Source organism: Rhinichthys klamathensis, unplaced genomic scaffold, assembly GCF_029890125.1.
Source record: "Rhinichthys klamathensis goyatoka isolate OS25496 unplaced genomic scaffold, OSU_Roscu_1.1 h1tg000487l_1, whole genome shotgun sequence".
Lineage (NCBI taxonomy): Eukaryota > Metazoa > Chordata > Actinopteri > Cypriniformes > Leuciscidae > Rhinichthys > Rhinichthys klamathensis.
The window spans coordinates 2,158,640-2,180,193 of record NW_026606974.1 but is presented as its reverse complement, the minus strand read 5'-3'; the positions used below and the strand labels follow the sequence as shown (position 1 = coordinate 2,180,193).

General features: G+C 36.4%; 1 protein-coding gene across 1 annotated transcript in view; it reads left to right on the top strand.

Annotated features, from left to right (window-relative positions):
* Window positions 1-21,554, top strand: part of ipo11 (importin 11) — a 195,574-nt gene that overhangs the window by 148,167 nt on the left and 25,853 nt on the right. Inside the window, exons 25-29 of the mRNA XM_056237513.1 lie at window positions 2,554-2,649; window positions 2,771-2,884; window positions 4,517-4,638; window positions 14,393-14,488; window positions 16,215-16,299. Coding sequence (XP_056093488.1) covers window positions 2,554-2,649; window positions 2,771-2,884; window positions 4,517-4,638; window positions 14,393-14,488; window positions 16,215-16,299 — 513 coding nt within the window. The remainder of the gene's footprint in view (window positions 1-2,553; window positions 2,650-2,770; window positions 2,885-4,516; window positions 4,639-14,392; window positions 14,489-16,214; window positions 16,300-21,554) is intronic.

The window sequence follows — 21,554 nt, the reverse complement described above, 5'->3', positions numbered from 1 at the left end:
AAAAACTTAATGTACATTTATAAAACTATATAATGTTTTATTACCCAAGCATTAAATAAATAAATAAAAGTACAGCTGCTGAGCGAGGGATCCCTTCTGAATGCCATAATCCATCTGTTTTTTTCCACCCGCTCTCTCTTTCTCTCTAATTGGGCAGATGTAAAACGTAAGTCATAGAGACTGGAAAGTTTGAGGGATGGTAGTACCCTCTCCGTCCACAACGTCACCAAGGCTCGCCCCAATCGGCCTGATGGTGGCGCTACAGTGATCAAAAGTACATAATGGCTCATAACTCCTAAACCGCTCGGCGCAGACTCAGTGTCTTATTCCTTTGCAACCCTCGGCTCAAGGCAGACAAAACACGTGACAGATTCAATGGTTGAAATTTTATGGTATTTTTGAATAATAAAAAATAAAAAACTACTTTTGTGAACTAGTACTAGTTTTTTCATCCGATCTGAACCGAACCGGTGCAGGACAATTCTCTGGAGTCTGATTGTTTATAACTATCGAAAAGTAAAAAAAAAAAAAATGTCGTCCATGACGGGACACCAAAACGTTCAAAGTGGGCATTGCCACTTTACTAAGACTGCTCTCTTGAACGGAATGAGATAATCTCACCAAACTCGATACACCTATGAATGAGCTCAGTTTGTGGTTGTGTTAAAAATGGTGATGCTATAGAATGGAATAAAAACTCGAAAACATCTATATCTACTGGCATGAGGTGTCTTTGTCCAAAGTGCCGCGATTGTCTATGAGGACATTCGCGTATCTTGAAAAATATATCTGCCGCATATTTACCATTTAAAAAACGGTGCTGACATGGCTTAGAGCAATTTACTGCTACTATTACTATTGCAAAAAACTAACAAATTCAACAAAATGGTTTCCTGTGTTGATCAACTTTATGCTACAATTGAGATCAAAAGAATTAAACATGTATGGAACCCTGATCAAGACGTTTTCTTATCTTTACATGAAATAGTCAATGGAAGTAAATGGAAGTCAAAATGAATAAATGTAAGTAAACCTCGAAAGACAGCAGTCTTGAAAGACTTTGCCAGCTCAAGCTTTCTACTCCATCCTGGCTGTAATCCAGACACATTACTTTATACATGTTGTTTGTGGATTACCCTCTGAAGTCAGTTAAGTAAAGTTCTGCCCCATGTGCCTGGATGTTTGTGCTCCAGCAGCTTGAAGAAGAAAAATGAAAACAGTGGCGCACCTTCAGGGAGCGGTTCATCCTGCATCCTGTCAAAGTGAGAGTGGAACAGGAGGTTAATGGCCTTGGGCTGCCAAGATCCCTTCTCAAGCCAATACATAGTCTGACAAGAGAATTCACACAATTACAAGCTTCTCTTTCAGAGCGACAAGGCAATTTGAGATTATTGCAAATTATTTGGTTGTCCTCGAGGTCAGAATTGTGCAGCGGGGCTTCGATCTGATTTTGCTGGTGATGTAATATTAAACATGGTGATTCAATATGCTTTTTATTTGGCCATTACGTTTCCTAAAGGCAATGCCTGTAGGCTTGTTTCAGGCCTTCTCCTTCTCGATTCATGAGTATGATGGTGTTCAGAAATATTAATATAGTCCCTGTGGTTTGATTCCTGCAAGAAGTGAGACTTGTACCACCACCATTGTGCCCTTGAACAAGGCATATGACCCTGATGTTCTGATTGACAGATTCGACATCTCTTCTTTTTTTTTATGTTTGGGGTTCCTAAGTACTGCAAATAAAATTAGTTTGGGGATTTAAAAAAATAACATTGATTTATTTCCATTTCAAAAATTGCCATATGGTATTGCACTAATTTTACAATTTGCTTATAAAAACATGTAGGTTATATGCATGTAGATACTGTATATTAGATGTTTGTGTTGTGTACTCTGTAGATTTATTTTATTTATTTTTTTGCTGTTTGTTTTTCCCTACTTCTTTTGAAAGAAGTGTGCATGCATTTGTATCTATTGTGTGTGTATGCCCACAATTGTTCTTAATTGCTGTAGACAATAAAATACCAATTAAAAAGTAGGTTGCTGTTTGTTTATGCCATATATTTATATATCATAAAATATATTGAATAAATAAGTACATTTTAAATCAATTTAAATAAAACTTCACCCAATCCATGTGGAAAACATGTTTTTTAATGTTGTTGAAGAAAAACATAATTTAGTAATAGTGTTATGTTTTCACAGTGGAACATCTAACCGAGGGATTTAAAGATGAGCATTCAAATCACTCACCACCCGACTCCTGCTTTAAGATCCCTGAGCCTTTTACTATGATTCAGCCACTATTTATCATCTCTTCCAAAACTGCTCTCTAGTCCCATTTACCTGTTTTCCACAGCTTTAAAATGAGTTTGATCTTCCGCAATCCTCAAATGTTTTAACTATTTGATTTCCATCTGTTGTGTAACTCCTTGAGCACTTGGGGATTTTAGGCAATTATACTTTTCATTTCTACTCATGCCCATTTTCCGTTTTTGTGGTATTTTTGTTCTGCAGTGATCAATTCATTCTCTTTCCCTTTGCCTCTTGCAGGTTGTTGAAATTGCCATCAAAGTAAGTCCTATATTAGGCTCCCATATGTTCCAGCCTCTTCTACCAGCTGTGTTACAGGGGATTGTCGAAGGAGAAGTGAGTTTGAACACACACAGTATAGTCTATTACAGTATTCATCTTGCACTAACATCATTTCAGTGAAACTCCACTGTTTCCAATTTTCAATGTTTGCACATACTTGTGTGTTTGACTGCAGAGGTATCCTGTGGTTATGTCTACATACCTCGGGGTGATGGGTCGGATTCTCCTGCAGAATTCAGGCTTTTTTACATCACTTCTCACTCAGATGGCTGTGGAATTCAACCAGGAGGTGAGGATGACTGCCAGGGCACCAGCATTTGCTTGCCTGATAGAGAGTGAATTTTAAAATGGATAGTTCTGATGCAAAACACCTGTTCACTTAGCTGTATATCATTGAATTATTTAATTTAATTATTTTTAATAAATTGTTGTATTTATTATTTTCACTTAGGTTTTAGTTTTTTAACTTAAGTGAAAATAAAAAGGTTATAAAATGTTTTTTTTTGGCAATTAGCTGAAATAAATGGAAGGTTTTTTTTATTTAAGTTCATATTTTATTTTTAAGTAATAAAAATGTTTTTTTTTTTTATATACATACATACATGGCTTGACATTAACTTTTTTGCTCACTAGCCACTGTGGCTAGTGGTTTTCCAAAGTTACTAGCCACTCAGCATTTTCGCAGACCACAATATTGACCTCGATACCATAAGGAAAAAATGCCATATAGATATTTTTTATATTTCCTTATAATTTGGCAGCATATTAGGCTGCTGTCACATTAAGACCTGACACACTGATCCATTATACTGTTAAATGTGTTTTCTTTCTCAACTGTTTACGTTCACTTAAAACATAACTAACTGTGTTTATGTGAATACTGTACTTGCCAAGACTGGCATTTTGACATTATTTTTGTTTGTATTTGACTGTTTAAGTGCAATAAGCAGTGAAAAAGAACTCAATTTAGTACTGAGAGGTGGCTTTATGTACGCACATTTTGGGTGTGAACAAAATCTGCGGGGAATAAGTAAAATTATGCGCAATCCCACGCCGAACTTCAAGCTCTGTAACACCAACAATATTAATCCGTAGCAAATATAACGAGTGAGTGAGGGGAGGCGGGTTTGTGTGTCAACTTGCTGTCGGAGAGATGAGAGGGTGAGAAAGAGCAGCTGTAATCATGTTATCATCTATTCTGCAGAAAATGAGTATTGGAAGCGTTTCAGATATTTCAGTGTCGATATGTATTGAAAAATCAATATTTTTCACAACACTACATTGCACTTAGTTTGTTATGTCAGATACCTTTTTAAAAGACTACAATTGAAAAATATATCAAATTCAACCCGCCTAAGTAAGAGTGACTGCGTTACATGCAACTGCTATATATATATATATATACCTTTATGTCAAGGTCAAATAGACTGAAGCAAAAAATCAACCAACAAACAAGCTTGGCCTAGTTTTATTTCTCTGTGCAGCGTATCTTTAGTTGTGTTTGTGGGAGCTGATCTTACTGTAATTTGGTCCCAGTGGACCCGAATGCTTTGCTGAGCCGCCCACACAGAATCATTCCCTTTCAACCCTGGGCCGTATATCCCCGCTGAAAAATCGAACTCATTTGCACTATTGTAGTCTCAGCATATATCAGGATTCTCCTTAATTTCCTCAATCCCAGAAATATCTTTCCCGCAGAGACCCCTTTATTATTTACAGTCTCAGCCAAACAACTTCAAAGACGGAGGTTTTTATATATTCGGCCTGTCAGGCGGCTCGACGTACCCTAATGTTTTCCTCTTATCTTATGAAGGATGTATTAATCTTGTTCCCAGTGTGCCTCGCTTACCTGTGCACAGCTAAATTATAAATGAGAATTATGTGAACAAGATTGTTTATCATGGCGATTTCTGCTTCCCAGGCAGACCAGCTCTTGGGGAGCATGATTGAGATGTGGGTGGACCGCATGGACAACATCACCCAGCCTGACAGGAGAAAGCTCTCTGCCCTGGCGCTCCTGTCGCTTTTACCGTCTGACAACAGGTTCGTCATCTTATAAACACTGCAGGAGAACCCTATCACATTTGCATGCAAATGCCTGAAGCTGATATTGTAGATGTCATCAGCAAGCTGTACAAATGATAGCATTTATACAAATCATTTGACATTCACCACAGAGCCCAAACGAATGAATCTCTTTATAATGGTGACTTGTCGGGAGAAATGGCATGTTGGTATTAGCTACGTCAGCAGTTTGGATGTCATTGATAGTCCCATTATCATCCCTCTTGTCACATTGTGAGATAGCCTGTAAGTTATAGCTATTATGTTTAAAATGTGCCATTTGCATCTTATTGAGATGTCAGGTGTTGTAAAAGGGAGTCAGTCATTTTGCCTATAATATTACAAGTAATTTAAGTTTCCATGCCTCGTAGTTCAATATTTTTTTACTACTGATGTAATAGACCAAGAAATAGAAATGAAACAAGCAAATGACCACCCATTTTTCTAAGTATAGAGGGCAAGAGTGATCATGAACCAAACTCAGGTACCAAATTTCGATACCTAAGGGGTTAATCTCGTCAACGTGAGTGAGGAAAAACACTAGTTTACGGCCAGAGACATGGCTCACATGTGAGGCTGTAGTGTGAAAGTGTCCCAACCCCCGTAGATGTAAAAGATGTGGAAAAGATCAGAATTGTGGCTATTCACCAGGCTCGATGCCAACAGTGCGCAATGCAATATTTGCTACAAGATAATTGCTGGCAAGACCGGAAACACAAAAAATCTGAATGGTAACTCAGCGTATAGGTTACTTTCCTCACAGACATGAGAAATAGGCATATAGAAAGCTTGAAATGTCTACTTTTAAACGAACGAAAGGTGCCTTTCTCTCTATACTGTAGGTGCGCGCGCGTTCACTATACTGCGGAGATGACGAGCAGGGTTCTAAATTAACTTTTTTGATCACCAGCCAATGTGGCTGGTAACTTTATAAAGTTACCAGCCATTTAGGATTTCCACTAGCCAAATTTTTTCCGGTGAAAATAAGTGAAATTATGAGTGCTACTGAATGCATTTGAGCATTTTATTAACATTGTTGGCATGAAAAACACATATAAAAGTACAATACAACACAGAAAGTGCAAACATTTCATTTCAAGTTTGGGGTCTATCTATCTATCTATCTATCTATCTATCTATCTATTAGGGATGTGCACGAATATTCGAATTTTCGATCTGTAATTATTATTCAAAAAATAAAATACTATTAGAATTTTACTTTTTTTCTTTATTTTTTTTTCGCAGTTATAATTAAATGCACTGGGTGGAGCATTTAACAAGTGGATTGTATTTGATCACATAATGTCATTGTCTGCCTCGCGAAGTTTGGAATTACTTGATTATCAAATGATAGCCTATTACAAAATGGAATTACGTTTAATCAATTATTTATTAATTAAACTGAGTTATCATAATATCACCGACACCACCACAATGAGAAATAACATGAAATCCAAAGAAACAGCAGTCGACTGAGGAAGACTGTGTCCATCACTGCATTAACCACTTCCTTTAAGTTTCGTTGAGGGATACAGAAAACGCAAAGTGCTGTTACTTCACTTTGCACACACACGCGTCTCTGCAACGTCTGTGTCAGCGCAGCGCGTTTTCTCACTCGAGCATGTGGATATTATTGTTTTTGTCAACATGAACGTGAAACAATATAAACACGATAATCATATGCTGACTCGAGTATGTACGTTCTGTGTTTTTTTGTGCGTTTTTTCCCCGTTTGCGCTGCTTGAGCTTAAATGCTTTTGTTGTTTATATATTTTTTTTACACACATTGTTTAATGTTTTCAACTAAAATAAAACCTTAAGATATATAGGCTAGTTGTGTATATTGCCTAATGTATAAGCTTGTTCAGAAATAATGACAAAAACCTTAAACTTAAAAAAATAACGTATCTCTCGTTAAACGACATTTAAATTTAAACCCAGAAGTCTGTCCCAACCACCTCCGCATTTAGTTTAATCTTAACTTTTTACTTTAGCTACTTTACTAGCTCCCTCCTCTTTCAGTCTATGCTCCCTGCTCTGTCTCGTTCTTCATCTTCCCTGTGTTTTCTGGTGGCGGACGCTCCGTTCGTTTCCATGATCATTTCTCGCGCATGCTTCACTGCAAACTGCGCGCAGCCAATGGGCGTATGAAACGTCATCACGTAGTATTACGGCACAGTGTTCATGGGAAATGTAGGAAGTACTGCCAGAGGGATAAATGACCGAGAACAGAGCCTTATGGATCACCGGCCAAACTGGCTAGTAAGTTTTTATTAACACCCGCCAAAATGAATTTTAACCCGCATTTGGCGGGTTGGCGGGTGTTAATTTAGAACCCTGATGACGAGTCAGCATCGTCAACTTCATCTTTGCAGCCAACACTGACTCACAAAACACTGTATTAATAAATGATTAAAATGTCTCCTTGCTATTTTTTCCCAGACACATTCATTATCATTAGGCTACTTTTGCCAGTGTTTTGCGGCAAGCTTTATGCGTGCGCAGGAGCGTGAGGCATATATTCTGCCCCCTAGTACCCTTTATGAGTCTTTGAGTGTAAAAAAGTCAACAAACTGAAAAAATAAAACCTTATAAACCTTATAAAAAAATAAGTTTTTTTTTTAGGTAATATGTATTGTAATATTGTTTTTCATAAAATTGGTATTTGAAAAAGTTTCGTTCAGGAACCGGTATCGAAATCAAGGTATCGGTATCGATTTTTTTTTTTTAACGATACCCAGTCCTAATTACAAGTAACTAAACCAAACCCTACCCAGAGACCAACAGACATGTGGAATCCACATGACCCAGATGTGGCCCTTATCTGGGCCGACGCTATGTTGCTGTCTGGGTAACCATAACTTTATAGTAAGTATGTAGTTAGTTAATATTACTCAGTACTTACTGTATTTGAGTAAGTGCAATGTAACTCTGTCACTAGTGTAACCGAAACCAACTCTGCACATAAGTATTTGAGAATCAGAGAAAGATACAACAGAACACATTGTGTGCTAAATGTCTTTTATGATAGAATGAACTACTCATTCCATGATGCTTTGCAAATGAATTGAATCATAAACAATGGACTTTTAGTCATTGATTATATAAAATACAATATATTTAAGTTTATTGCAAAAAATTATAATATATAAAAGAAATGTAAGTTGTATGAAAGTGTAGATTCTGGAAGCTTGTTTCCGCCACTGAATAAAAAAATGTAAGCAAACGCAACTTTTTATCTCACAATTCTGACTTTTTTTCTCGCACTTACGAGTTTACTTCTCACAATTTTGACTTTTTTTCTCAGAATTGTCTGATATAAAGTCGCAATTGTGAGAACTAAAGTCAGAATTGCGAGAAAAAAGTCAGAATTGCAAGAAAAATTTCAGAATTGCAAGATATAAACTTGCAAGGAAAAAAGTCTTTATTTCTCACAATTGTGAGTATATATCTCGCAATTCTGACTTTATAACTAATTGAATGCGAGTTTATATCTTTATTTATGGAGATATATTTCCATATTAAGGTTCAGCCACATTTACCGTTGTGCACTGAATTTTTGCCGTCCACGCAATTGGGAATTTTCTTGTGAGGTCGAAAGATTCGGCCACACAGATTTCACAACGGGTGGAAATTGGTCTTGCAGATTTGGCGCGTTGACCAACAAAAAGCAAAAATGACTTTCTGTGAGCAGATTTTTCTTTTCTTTTTTTTTGGTTCTTTTTTGCTCTCAAAAAAATTAATTAGATGTTACTATGAGTGATATTTTAAATAAGGTTTTCTGCAGAATAATACATCTGCTTGAGTCACTTCTCTTCAGTCTTTTCAACTCGGCATACATGATCCTGGCAGTGACGTTGAAACTCAAAATAGCATCAAGGGAATTGATGCACTTAGTTACCTCCACAACACACATCTCAAATACAAGAGCAAATAATGCAGTAACACACAATGAGATGGTAATTTGCATGATTTTTCTTTTCTTTTCTGGGAAACAGTGTCAACCCTTCTGCACCGCATCACAAACATATTTTTCTATGCAATGTGTTACAGTGATTAACAAGAAATATTTAAAATTCATGTAAAAAAAAATGTATGCTAACCCCTGGCCATTTTAAAGACCAGACAGTCTGACCAGTCATATTGCTTTTGTACCATGTGCAGGCTGTCAGGGAAAGAGAAATGGTACAGAAATTCATGAATGACGCACATTCACATTTCTCATTACAATATAAATATTCAATCCGGCCTCTTAAAAACACTTGAGCATGTCTCTGCATGCAGGCCTATGTTTGGACTGTACAACACACTTCCTTTACTGAAGGGCGGCCGGTCATCTACAAAATATTTCACACTCTGGATTTATCCGATCTATCGTATGTGTCCACATTTTGCATGCATGTATCTGTCTGTATATGTGGCCATCTTGAAATCTTGTATTATGGAATTGCGTTCGGCCCGGTGAAATCGATTGTGGTGCCGCTGTTGTCACCTTATTTCATTGAGATTGATCTTACGGGTCATTGTTCTATGAGATCAATAATGGCATCGATACCAGAGCCCTTCATTGTCAATCTCCCTCACACCCAAAGAAGTGATTAACTGGCAACAATGATAGCTCCATCATGGCCTTGTTTTCCATCTGCAGTTTTCAGGGCTTTGCTGTGATATGCAGGAGAGGCTCCCCATGCGGCTTAAGCCTGAGTCTTGGGGGTGAGAGTGGGATAGACATGCATTATCACGCTTGTAGAGACAGCCTGGATCCGTGAGCGATATCTCTAAAGCTCAGGAGCACGATGTTGTTTTCTCCATTATTGCCACATCTTGCTTTCTGCTCGTATCTAAACCAGTGTCAGAGATGATCTTTTCCATTACTTTGGCAGGCAGGATATGAATGCACAGTCATTCAATAAATAAGCGCGATTGCAATTACGACCGCTGCCATTTTTAACTGATCATGAAAGTATCATTTACAACATTTTATTTAGAGGTACTTCATGAAAAGACATCAGCTTATTAGTGCTCATTAGTGATTTAAGGTATTTTAATGAATCAGTTTGAATGAGGAAAGCGATATCTTTGTCTTAGAGATTTTTCTTGAGCCGCAAATTAGCATATTAGAAATTATTTTGTGAAGGATCTTGTGACACTGAAGAACGGAGTAATGATGCTGAAGTAAATTCAGTTTTGCATCACAGGAATAGATTACATTTTTACATTTATTAAAATCGAAAACAGTTATTTTAAATTGTAATAATATTTCACAATAGTAAAGCTTTAATTGTAGTTTTGATCAAATAAATGCAGCCATAGTGAGCATAAGAGACTCCTTTTAAAAACATTCAGAAATTTTACCGATAAAATTTACGTGTAAAATCGATATTACAAATCATTCTTGCCTTTAATTTCACCTTCATTTCTGACCCTGGTCCAAACAGGGAATTTTCTGTCTGGTGTGCCTTAAAATACTATTTTAATAATTGTGATACTACAATATTGCAATATACAGACTTATTTTGTGGAGGAATTGTGCTCCGCCAGTCAACAATCATCCATATTCAGGTGCCTTTTCGCTTCTTTATACTTGTGTCTCTTGAACGGCGCAGAGCAAATTATGAAAGCTGACTCTGAAAGGATATTTAGGTGTGCCGAGAGGCTTGCATGAAATGAGGCCCAGCATATTAATTTTCAAATGCATTCAGGGCGCTATGAATGGCATTTTCTGATCCTGCCATTACTATTCTATTTGCTGTGTTCTGACTCACTCTGAATAAACACCTGTGGGCTCACAGCAAAGCCAAAGGCACTGAATGTTTCTTCTCTGAGGTGCAATACGTCACAAACAATTTCACCCCTTAATGAAGTATAACCACGGTGATGACAGCAATGGAACGATACAGATTTGTCTCTGCTTCAGTCATTTGGAGAGCGCGGAATAAACAGATGATGATGATAATGATGTAATGATCTCTGTGCATACAGCCAGGAAAAAAAAAATGGGAGAGGGATATGCAGATTTACGTTTTCATTTCTACATGCACAAATAGAACCGTTCAGAGTGTTTTCAACCAGCTGCCTTTGGAATAATGATGTTGGAGTTTGCCAGAACATTTAGACAGTGTAGAGCAATCCTGCTTGCTTGATTACAGTTGGAATACATATTCATAAAGAAAGCCAAGTGGATTACGTGATTTAGACTGTGGTTAATTTATCACTAATTTCAAGTACCATAACGACAAGACGTTTTTCGTAGGTAAATAGATTCAACTTTTTCTTTCCATTCTTTGACAAGGCTTCACGTATTGCTAAAGGTCTTCTAAACGATCTTTACCTAATATTTATCTTTGTTTGTTTCAGTTTGGTCAATCATGACCTGTCAGTGACGCTGTTATCCAAACCAGCGTCAGAAATAAACCTTTCAATGCAGGGTTGGGCTGCACAATTATTAGAAAAATAATCACAATTGCAATTTCAGCTGCTACAGTTACAGCATCAAACGTTTCTATTTAAAAATAATTGTTTTTGAACATTCTAGCACAAAAGAAGTCCACTCAGTACTGCTCAAAACACTCAAAGTATTTTAATGTATATTCTATTAATCAACATTTGATAATTAACAACATCCATAGCACTATCAAGAGCAATAATCTCCCATTTTGATATTTGTCATAATTGTGCAGCTCTATTTCAGAGGATTTTTTAGTTTATTGGTCTTTTTTTAATAAAAAAAATGCAGTGTCATTGATTCATGTAAATACTTCACTTAAAATAGAGAAATGATATTATCAAAAATGCAGTGTCATTGATTCATGTAAATACTTCACTTAAATAGAGAAATTATATTATTAAAAAATGCAGTGTCAATGATTCATGTAAATACTTCACTTTAATAGAGAAATGATATTATAACAGTCATGACCTGTCAGTGATGCTGTTACTATGACTTCACATTTAAAGGCACAGTAGCTAAAACACGGCCTGTGCTAATTCTAAAGGTCAAAATGTCTGAGGCAGCCTCAACTTGCATTATAAGTGCACAAACAAAGAGAATAAAATTATATTTGATTTTGATCCTTTTTTAAAGACTTTACAGTAGTCTTACATGAATGCAATTATTCTGATATGTTGTAAAAAATAAGTTTTCTGCTAGTTTAATTATCCAAAAGTGCTGGTTTAAGCATTATTAAGTATTATACAGGCCTCTTTTTCAGGTCCAAGCAGGGTGATAAGAAATCTTTAATATGATGCATCTGATCTAGCACAGCTCTTGTAGCTCTAATATTGGCGTGTTGAGATAAGATTGCCTCCTACCCTGTATTATACTACAAAAAAAAATGTAATATTACATCTGTAAGCTTTAATAAATGTATAGCTGAGGTAGATATTTAGCTAGCTTTGGTGCTTGCCAGGTTTGTTTAGCTGACTTACAGGGTGTCTTCAGGCGAAATGCTAATTGGCTTTTTTTACAGTATATATTCTAATATATGCTTAGCATGACACATTTTGAGTTATTTAAAACTTTTTTAGTCATCAGTTTTGAATGTTGAGGCGCATGCAATATTGAGAATCTTACTTTATGTAGTAAAAACGAATGAAAACGTAGATAAAATATGATGTGAACACCTCGTTTTGGATGAAGGAATTCCCCAGTACTGGGGTGTAGATGGGTGATAGGCAGGCACACGTCCTATCACAATCGTAATTTCATACCACCCGTCTTTCATTTCTGACCAATTTCTTGTTATTAAGTCATATCGGCTGTGCCCCTCTCTCTTAGCAGCCTCAGTACCTCATCATCTTCCATAGCAGAGATGTGATTGCTGCTCTAGAAATGGTATCGACTAGTTCATTTCACCGTGCAGTGTTTTTGAGATTTAGGACTGACCTTCCTTATCTGGCTTTTCATTGAATGCTGCATATGAGCAGATCCGAGGCAGAGGAAGTATCTTCACAGGGTTCTAAGTAGACAGTCGAGGGATCTTGTGTGTTCCAGATCTATGAGTGACGAATGAAGCAATTTCTATCAGACATTGGGGGCTTATATTGAAGGCTGTGATGGAAAAGGCCAAACACAGGATATTTAGCCTGGCCACCCATTATAGAAGAGAAATGGGAAGGTGCTGGGAAGGTCAAGACCCTAGGATGTTTTCATTCTTACAGGGATAGTTGGGATATCAGGGATAAAAGGAGTGACAATTCTGTCGTTATTTACTCTCATATCTTACGATACCCATATGAATGTATTTCTTCCATGGAATGCAAAAGGAGATGTTTATTGCTGAATGTCAGAGCTGCTCTTTTACACAGTACATTGAAAGTGAAAGGTGACTACAGCTGGGAATAATGAATCAAATTTCAGTCAAGTACAAATCTCTCATATGGCTTCAGAAGACTTGGAATATAGTGCACAAGTCGAATGATTCAAGGTTATTATTGTTAAATAAAACTTTAAAAAAGTATAACTGTTGCCTTTGCAGGTAACTGAAATAAGTTGAAGCTCTAAAATTACTAATATATTTTTTTAAATCAAATAGTAATGTTTAAAAAAATACAAAAATGACTATTACAAAAAATAAAATGAAAATAACAACTGAAAAATATAAAAATAAAAGCAAATCCAAAAAATAACAAAACCTATAATAGTATATAAATAATACTAAAATAGCACTTGTTTGTGTTTTTATTTTTACTGGAGCTTTCACTGTATAGAAAAGAGCAGCTCAGGCGTTTGTCTAAACTTCTCCATTTGTGGTCCACAAAAGAAAGTCATGCAGTATGTGTTTGGAATGACATGATGAGGGTTGTAAATTATGACTGAATTTACATTTTTTGGATGAATTATTCCTTTTTTATTCCTTCTCATGTGACTGTGAAAAGGAGAGATTGTCCTTCATAAAGTGCTAACCTCACAGAAAGCATAAAGAACATCTGCATTAAGGGTTTAATAATCTAATGAATATCTTCACATTTATTGGCAATAACTGGCTCAGATAATGTGTTTAATTCCCTTGAGTGTAGTTTGGATTTTAACACTCAGCCAGACTGAATATTTCTTCTTATATGATTGTTCCTTGCATAAAGGCTTTGTGAATGCAAGCTATTTCCAGGCTGTAAAGGTTTTTTTCTTCTTCTTTTTTTAAACTGAAAATCTCAATACCCATGGGCAGGGATGTCGAAAGCACCGGTGCTTTGCAACCAAGTCAATGCTAAAACTTAACTTAAAAAAAAAAAGTAATAATAGCAGTCTTTCTAAAGTTTAGCTAGGCGAGTATCAACTCCATACCCACGCGCTGTCAGACTGACAGGTGACTGCTTTTGAACGCTCACATGTGTATTTACCTGCATGCAAAGGCATTTCTTGTTCGAAATGGCTGTCTTGGTGTGGCAATAATAAAAATAAAGATAATGAAGTTTACTTAACTGAGAAATTTACTTGAAGGCTATTGTTTTTATGACATTTGTTTATACAGTACGTTTGAACTAAATTAATGTTTTGAATAGCGTATTACTTTCTGTTGTGGTATCGAAACTGTATTTGAGTATTGTGGAATTTCACTCCCTTTGGTTCTGACTACTAAAACTGCCACCATGACATCCCTACTCACAGGCTTGTGAAGACACCCTAAAACATCTTTCTGTCACAGTGCTGTCATTGCTCACAACATGGTTCTCTGAATGTTAGAACGTTGTGTTCATTCTCTGAATAACGTTTCCCACTGCAATCATTTTTCAGCGTGATCCAGGACAAGTTCTGCGGGATCATTAACATCAGCGTGGAGGCGCTGCACGATGTTATGACGGAAGACCCCGAGACGGCTACCTTCAAAGAGTAAGTTTGATTCTCTCTTTTTGATGACACTTCTCCACAGAGGCATTTTGTCTGCCTAATGACCTGGAAAATGGTGGACAAGGGCACACGCTGTCATGGCAGGGTTTCATGAAACAAATGCTCAACATTAAGAGAAGTGATCGTGATGTGTGTCGCAATGTTTTATTTGTTCGATTATTATAGCAGGTTACGTGTGTGTGTACTGTATTAGTGCTTTCAATCGATAAAAAAAAATTAACTAGATTAATCAGACATTTGTTTCTGTGATTAATCGCGATTAAAAACACTTAAGCTTTTATACGTTTTTAATATGTTTCATAATGTAATCATTTCACAGTTAATCGCCAAATTAATGTAAAAACAACTTAAAGACAGTATATTTTAAATACTTGTTTAATGAAGGCTAGTATCACTGATACTTATACAGCTACTGATGTCTAATAGGTAAGAAATATACAGAAATTGAATAAAGTTATCAAACAGTCTGCTCTGCATAAATTACAAATGAAATATAGATGGTACCTTTGTTCTTTGATTAACTTTAATGACAGACAGCATTATTGGCTGCTGCCACATTAAGACCTTGACACCCGTCCTATTTTCTCACAAATCTTTACATTCATTTAAGACTTTAACTCATTTATTAAGACCACTCTTACGAGGATACTTGACAAAATGGACATTTTGGGATAACTGTGTTTTACTGTTCGTAAAGCGTGAAAGATAACTATACTTGCGCTCGTTTTTCTGCGCGTGTTGTGTGTCACACAGACAGGATATTCACAGACAGCGCGTTCTCTTTTGTCTTGTCGCGCTTGAATGGTTTAAAAGCATTTGCATGAATAAGAGCGTGAACACTTATGTAACGCGACACAAAAAACTGATGCTGCGTTAATTGCGTTGAATTGTTTTAATCCAATAAACTGGAAGAAAATTCTCGTAACATGCGTTAACGTTGATGGCACTTATATATTATGTATACGAGGCTCTTAATGCATTGTGTTTCCTTCTGGAGCATCAGTGAATGTTTGAACCTTTTTTAATAGTTGTGTTTGAGTCCCTCAATTGTCCTCCAAAAGATGGATCTCAAAATCATACAGTTACTGCTGGAAAGGGTTCAAATATGCAAATGATGCTGGAAAACTGAAGAATTTGCAGGACCTGGTCAATTGACTTTTTGCCATTTAAGTGCCATTTTAAAGTTTCTGAGTTGATCACTGTGCCACAACCCCTCTTTCATTGACTTGCACAGTTCAATTCTCACATCTTAATAATATTTTTAACTCCTACCTTAATAAAACAAGCTGTATTACTACGAGTAATGATTACCTTGAAATATAGATCTGTTTTCTGCATGGCACACGTGCCATAGGTTGCCGACCCCTGGTATACAGTATGTTTGTTTTATGTATACGTTTGGGTTGTGTGTAAGCTGGTCATGAAATGTGAATGATGCTGCGAGGTTGCAAATATTTCATGACTTCAGGACGTGGTGCTATACCCTTATGTTCATCTCCTAAGGCATTTTATCATTTCCAGGCAGGATGTATACACAACCTGCCTCATACATACTTCATAGGGGTGTCAAAAGAGTATTTATAAATGCAGTGAGAGATTACACAGCTGCTGGAAAACGGGGGAAAAGTGTAACATGAATGTAATTTCTCTACTTTGCACACACACGCTTCACAATCTTACTCACTTTCTCCGGCTGCCTGTCCTCTAGCTGCATGCTGATGAGCCACTTTGAAGAGCCGAAGCTGACAGATGACGAAGAACCCCCAACAGAACAGGACAAGAGGAGGAAACTGGTGAGTTTCACCCCGGATCAAATGTCACAGATGTTACACACTCGCCTATTGATGACAGATGCCACAGAGTGGCTGTTAGTGATGTGTTATAGTGGGTGTTGATTGAAATAGTATATTAAAACTGATTGGACAAATAGAATTGGCTGCATTGCTAGTTCAGTTTACAAACAAAGAGGTCAAAAGGTGTTAATGTGTTGAGAAATCTCAATTTCTCATGAACAAGCTTGATGAACATCCAACTTATCCTAAGGATAAGGGTCTAAAGGTTCAATTTTCTCACGGTTCACTATATGCTTCTGTCCTGAGGTTATGATCCTGGGGCCGGATTCACGAAAATCCTCTTAAGAAAGAAGTTCAGAAAATTCTTAAGATAAATTTTAAGAAGTTCATAAGACTTTTGCTATGTGGGATCCTTGAAAAATTCTTCATAAGTTCTTCAATATTTTCTTAAGAACACCCACATTTTTTTCTTAAGAAAATGAAAGGCTTTCGTACGACTGGCTTGACGGGAGTTAATCACTCAGCGTCGTGTTTTTAATGCGCCATATCAAATTATGGCGAATATCAAATTTTTTTTAAAGAGCCTGTTTTAGATGTAGCGGTCTTAACCATTTGTTTACTGGTCTGTCTTGCGCTCGCTCTAGAGTGAATGCTGGCTAGTTCTAGCTTAGTGAGTGCATCATGTATACGTGCAAATGATCGATCGGTGTCACTTTAGAGAACTTGTCCACATTCATGGTACTAGTAGTGTGTATTATATGCAGCTAGCTGTTATCTTGTAATGCATAATATTTGAAAGAACCCAATAAATCCCTTAAACATCGTGAATTTGGGTATTTAAGACAGGTTAGGATGATTTTTAAGAACATTATCTTTGTGAATATGAATACTTCTACTATGAATACAAAAATTTTGGAAAACAAAATATTCTTTTCTTCTTTCTTAAGACAAAAAATAAGAAGAAATTGGCAGTTAAGAAGAATTTTCCTCTTAAGAATGATTCATGAATCCGGCCCTGGTTCAATAAATACATGTCAGTAAGTAATTTTTATGGATGCACCAGTTAGATTAATTGGAGGCCAATATCGATAAACAATATTTTAACACCATAATCTGGAATTCAGTTTTATTTTCTGTACAGAGATACAATTTTTCAACATGATATTTGTTTGGTAGCACTTTACAGTAAGGTCCCATCAGTTAATGCATCACAGGATTCCTACTAAGCAGTTTGGAAAAGTATGGAATAAAGTCATTTACAGGTCTGCACAAGTATGGAAAAATGTTTGTTTGTTTTTTGTCTATTGCCTCTATTCAGTTTCCTAAAATATAAAAATACGAATTTCTAAATAATACTAGCACAATGTTTGATTTTAATAATGAATTAGTGAATGCTAAAATTAACATTTAAATAAGATTAATAAATGCTTTAGAAGTATTTTTTACTGTTAGTTAATGTTAACAAATGGAAAGTTAGAAATTAGATGAACCATGGTACAAAAGTGCCATATCGTGGGTGGCAAACTGCGTTTTGTTGTTTTGCTTGTTTTTTATGGGAACCGTCTCACCCGTAGTGTTTAGATAAAAGCTATAATGAGAGAATAAAATGCCATCGCTGTGTTTTGGAGAGGATTGTGGTGAAATCTCAGTCTGTCTTTTCCTAATGTTATTTTTGTGTAACACCCACATGAGCATGTTTCAGCTGATAGAAAATCTACCAACAACAATAGCTTCCAAACAACAGTTGAAAATGATCAAATTTACCAGGTGAAGTGCAGTAGTTCAAAAGCCTATTTGAGCGGTTTTAACTGAGTCATTTCTCTTAATTGTCTGTATGATAAAACGGCTCTGGTGGTTTATGATACTTTCAGCCACTTGCTGGTTTGAAATGAAGCACATTTTTGAGCTTGCAAGTGGCAACCTTTTCTCACTGGTCTTATATGACGGTGTTTCTTTGTTAGAGAATGACGTGGGATGAATCTCAGTGCCTGAGTACTCGAAAATGACAGCTGTGACTAATCAAAACACAATTGCGGGGGATTTATTTTTCAGTTTTTGATGGGATACACCATAGTTTTTGATGATATTTTGCTTTTGCGGACTACAATTTGCATCAATACCGTACCCGGTTACATAAAGACAGAGGTCAATGCGTTCATAGCGTTTTCCCAGAGTACTTTCTTGTGTTTTAAAACAGATAGTCAGAGTGCAACTGAATGAAACTGAACGCAGATGCAAATTTATTGTTTTTAGACATAAACAGTAAGACATGATGCAACAGAATGGGTTAATATTGAACAGAATTCTGCTCCTGGAGTCTCTTTGACAGTTCTGCCATTCATGCAAGACTTGCAAGCACAGAAAAGAGTGAAGAAAACAAACATATGGATACAGCATACTGTCAAAATTTGGTCCACAATACAAAACAAGTTTAGAGGAGTAATAACCTTATCACGTGCAATACCCATTAAAGGTAACCCAGATTTCTTCACTTCTATATGGGAAAGTGCCTTTAATAGATGGGAAGTGAGTGGTTTAAAGATAATTAATTACATTTTTGATGGAGAAACCATAAGATCTTTTTCTCAATTATGTGATAGGTTTACACTGAGATCTAATGATCTCTTTAGATATTTACAATTACAACATTATATCACAATTCATAAACATTGGGACATAATTAAAAGATCTCCAACAAATGTTGAAAAATATTTTATCAATATTATTGAACATGATCTACCTACTAAAAATCACATAGCACATATTTATGGGAAGTTGATGCAGGATCAATCTTGAAGCTCATGAACATGAAGCTAAAATAGATCATTTTCACATTATTTTTGACTTTTGACTGTTTTTTTTCCCTGTCTTTTTTTTCCAACTCTATTATTATTATTAATTTTGTCCAAATAAACACACAAGAGCAATACAAACACAGAAGAAAAAGAATCCCACCCCAACATATACAAAAGCTTAACGAAAATAAAACGATTTTAAACTGAATTAAACGAAATGAAGAAAAAGAATTAAAACTGAATCAATCAATAACAATTAAAGGTGACCTATAATTCAAAATTGAATTTACCTTGGTATAGTCAAATAACAAGAGTTCAGTGCATGGACATGACATAGAGTGAATCTCAAACTGGACTGTTTTCGCGTTCTCATTTAATTCACGTTTATGAAAAACACCCCTGAAAAACGGTCGGTTCTCCACACAATACCGACTGTGACGCAATAGTCGGGATCATTAATATGTACGCCTCCAAATATTTGCATAATGCCAGCCCTCAATGCCAGGCGGAACTGCGCAGCCGAAGCATGGCAGTTGCTCAGTGTGGATGTACACATGAACACAAAAGTATTTTTTAGTTCCTTCATCTGAGCCTCTGAAGAAACAATGGGTTAATTTTATTTTCTCTGGAAATTTCCAAACATTTCACCGAGTGTTTCCTCAACTTGGGCCAATACAGAGCTGGCCTCGGATCGAGCTACCAAGCAACACTTTCTGATGTGTAATTGTTCAAGTTCAGACAGGTAATCTTTCTCTCAAAATCGTTCAATACTGTTTATGCATCAGTAAGTCAAGCCAGTGACTAAAATATCAGCTTCACATAGTTTCATTTAGTAGGATGAAAATAATCGTATTTAAATTGTGAACAAATTATATACAGAAAGCGATCAAAGAACAATCTTTCCACACAGCGCGAGTTTATCTGGACACTTGCCAAACTCGTTATGAAATCAATGAAGCACGTTACTGCACAACGAAGCTCTTACTGTATTTACATCATCGTGTTTGCATTGGTGAAAGCAGAGAGAGTGCAGAAACTGCTTTGCAATGATAAGATCTTCATTCTCGCGATCAACACACTGTCATCTGCTCAATGCTCATCACGGCAACATTTTATGTGATGGGAATAGATCTAAATACTTTAAAAACATCTCACGATTCGTTAATCTCGATAGCTGTTATAGTAAAAACGTATAATAGCAGTAGTAAAAGTATTCGGGAGAGAGTTTCACATGTAATGCGTAGCTATTTCATATGCAAGCATGTCAGCCAATCACAGCAGTGGCCGCGGTTACACTGAATCCCACAGCAGACACGCCCCTTCAAACAGAGTGTTCAAATCAGAGGCTAAAAGCAGGCTAGGAAAAATGCCATTTATTTCTAAATTATGATTATTTTTTATCTAAAAAACATACTAACATTAAGGGGTAACCCAGGAAACATTATAAAATAAAATAAAAAAACATTCTAGGGCACCTTTAAAATAAATACATAAAAATAGATAACATATGTTAAATTATTTATTTATACATACATATAAATATATATATACATACCAATACGTATACAACAACCAAACAAATAAAGTAACAATAATGATAATAGTAAAAGTACTATTTTGTTCCTATCTAATTGCGAGTATAGGCCCTCATCACACTCCTGGCACTTCCATGGTGAGATCCTTTTGCATCGAATGCAACAACGCCGACCCATGGTGGCCTTTTGTGATAGGTCCTGAATGTCACTCACAGAAACAGGCGAATGTTCGCGTCTTCTCTCTTTTGGGCTGCCATCCAGGGGAACGTCTTCGGGCTGAGCAGCCAGCAGCTCCTGAACGTGTCATGGGCTTGTTGTAGTAGATGGCACACAGCTCTTTGTATAAAAGGATGCTATTGGTCACTGCAATGTCCAGGAGGTGCTGGAAATTGGTGCAAAAGGCATGTTGTGTCCTGGACTCCCTACAGGAGTAGGTTGAGTCATTTTGAAGAGTTACGGTAACATGAATAAAGCCTGTTTGGATGTGTCTGCGACTACACACCTGGTTTAATAGTGTTAACTTCTATATTTTATTTTTAACTTGAGTGCCATGTCTTTTGAACTAGTTTTTGAACTAGAACAGTGATTGAAAAACCTCTGTCTAGCGCATGTTTAAATAGAAAAACAAGGGAAATACAGCGCCGTGGAATGCAGAAAAACGGCCCCTAAGACATCTATTGAATAATAACTAAACGATTGCGCCTATGGACACACACCACCACCTCCGATTTGTCTGTCAAGTCCTCAAGTAGAAAAAAAGACCAAAATATTCCTCCCTAATAAGCAGTCTCACACCTACGTCCCAGAAAGACTGAAATGCTTCAAGTAGGAGGGATGAGATTGACATGTCATTATCCAAGTTGCATTAGTGGCATGATTTAACCACTTAGACACCATGGAACTCAAATAAGTTTTCGTTTTTTGT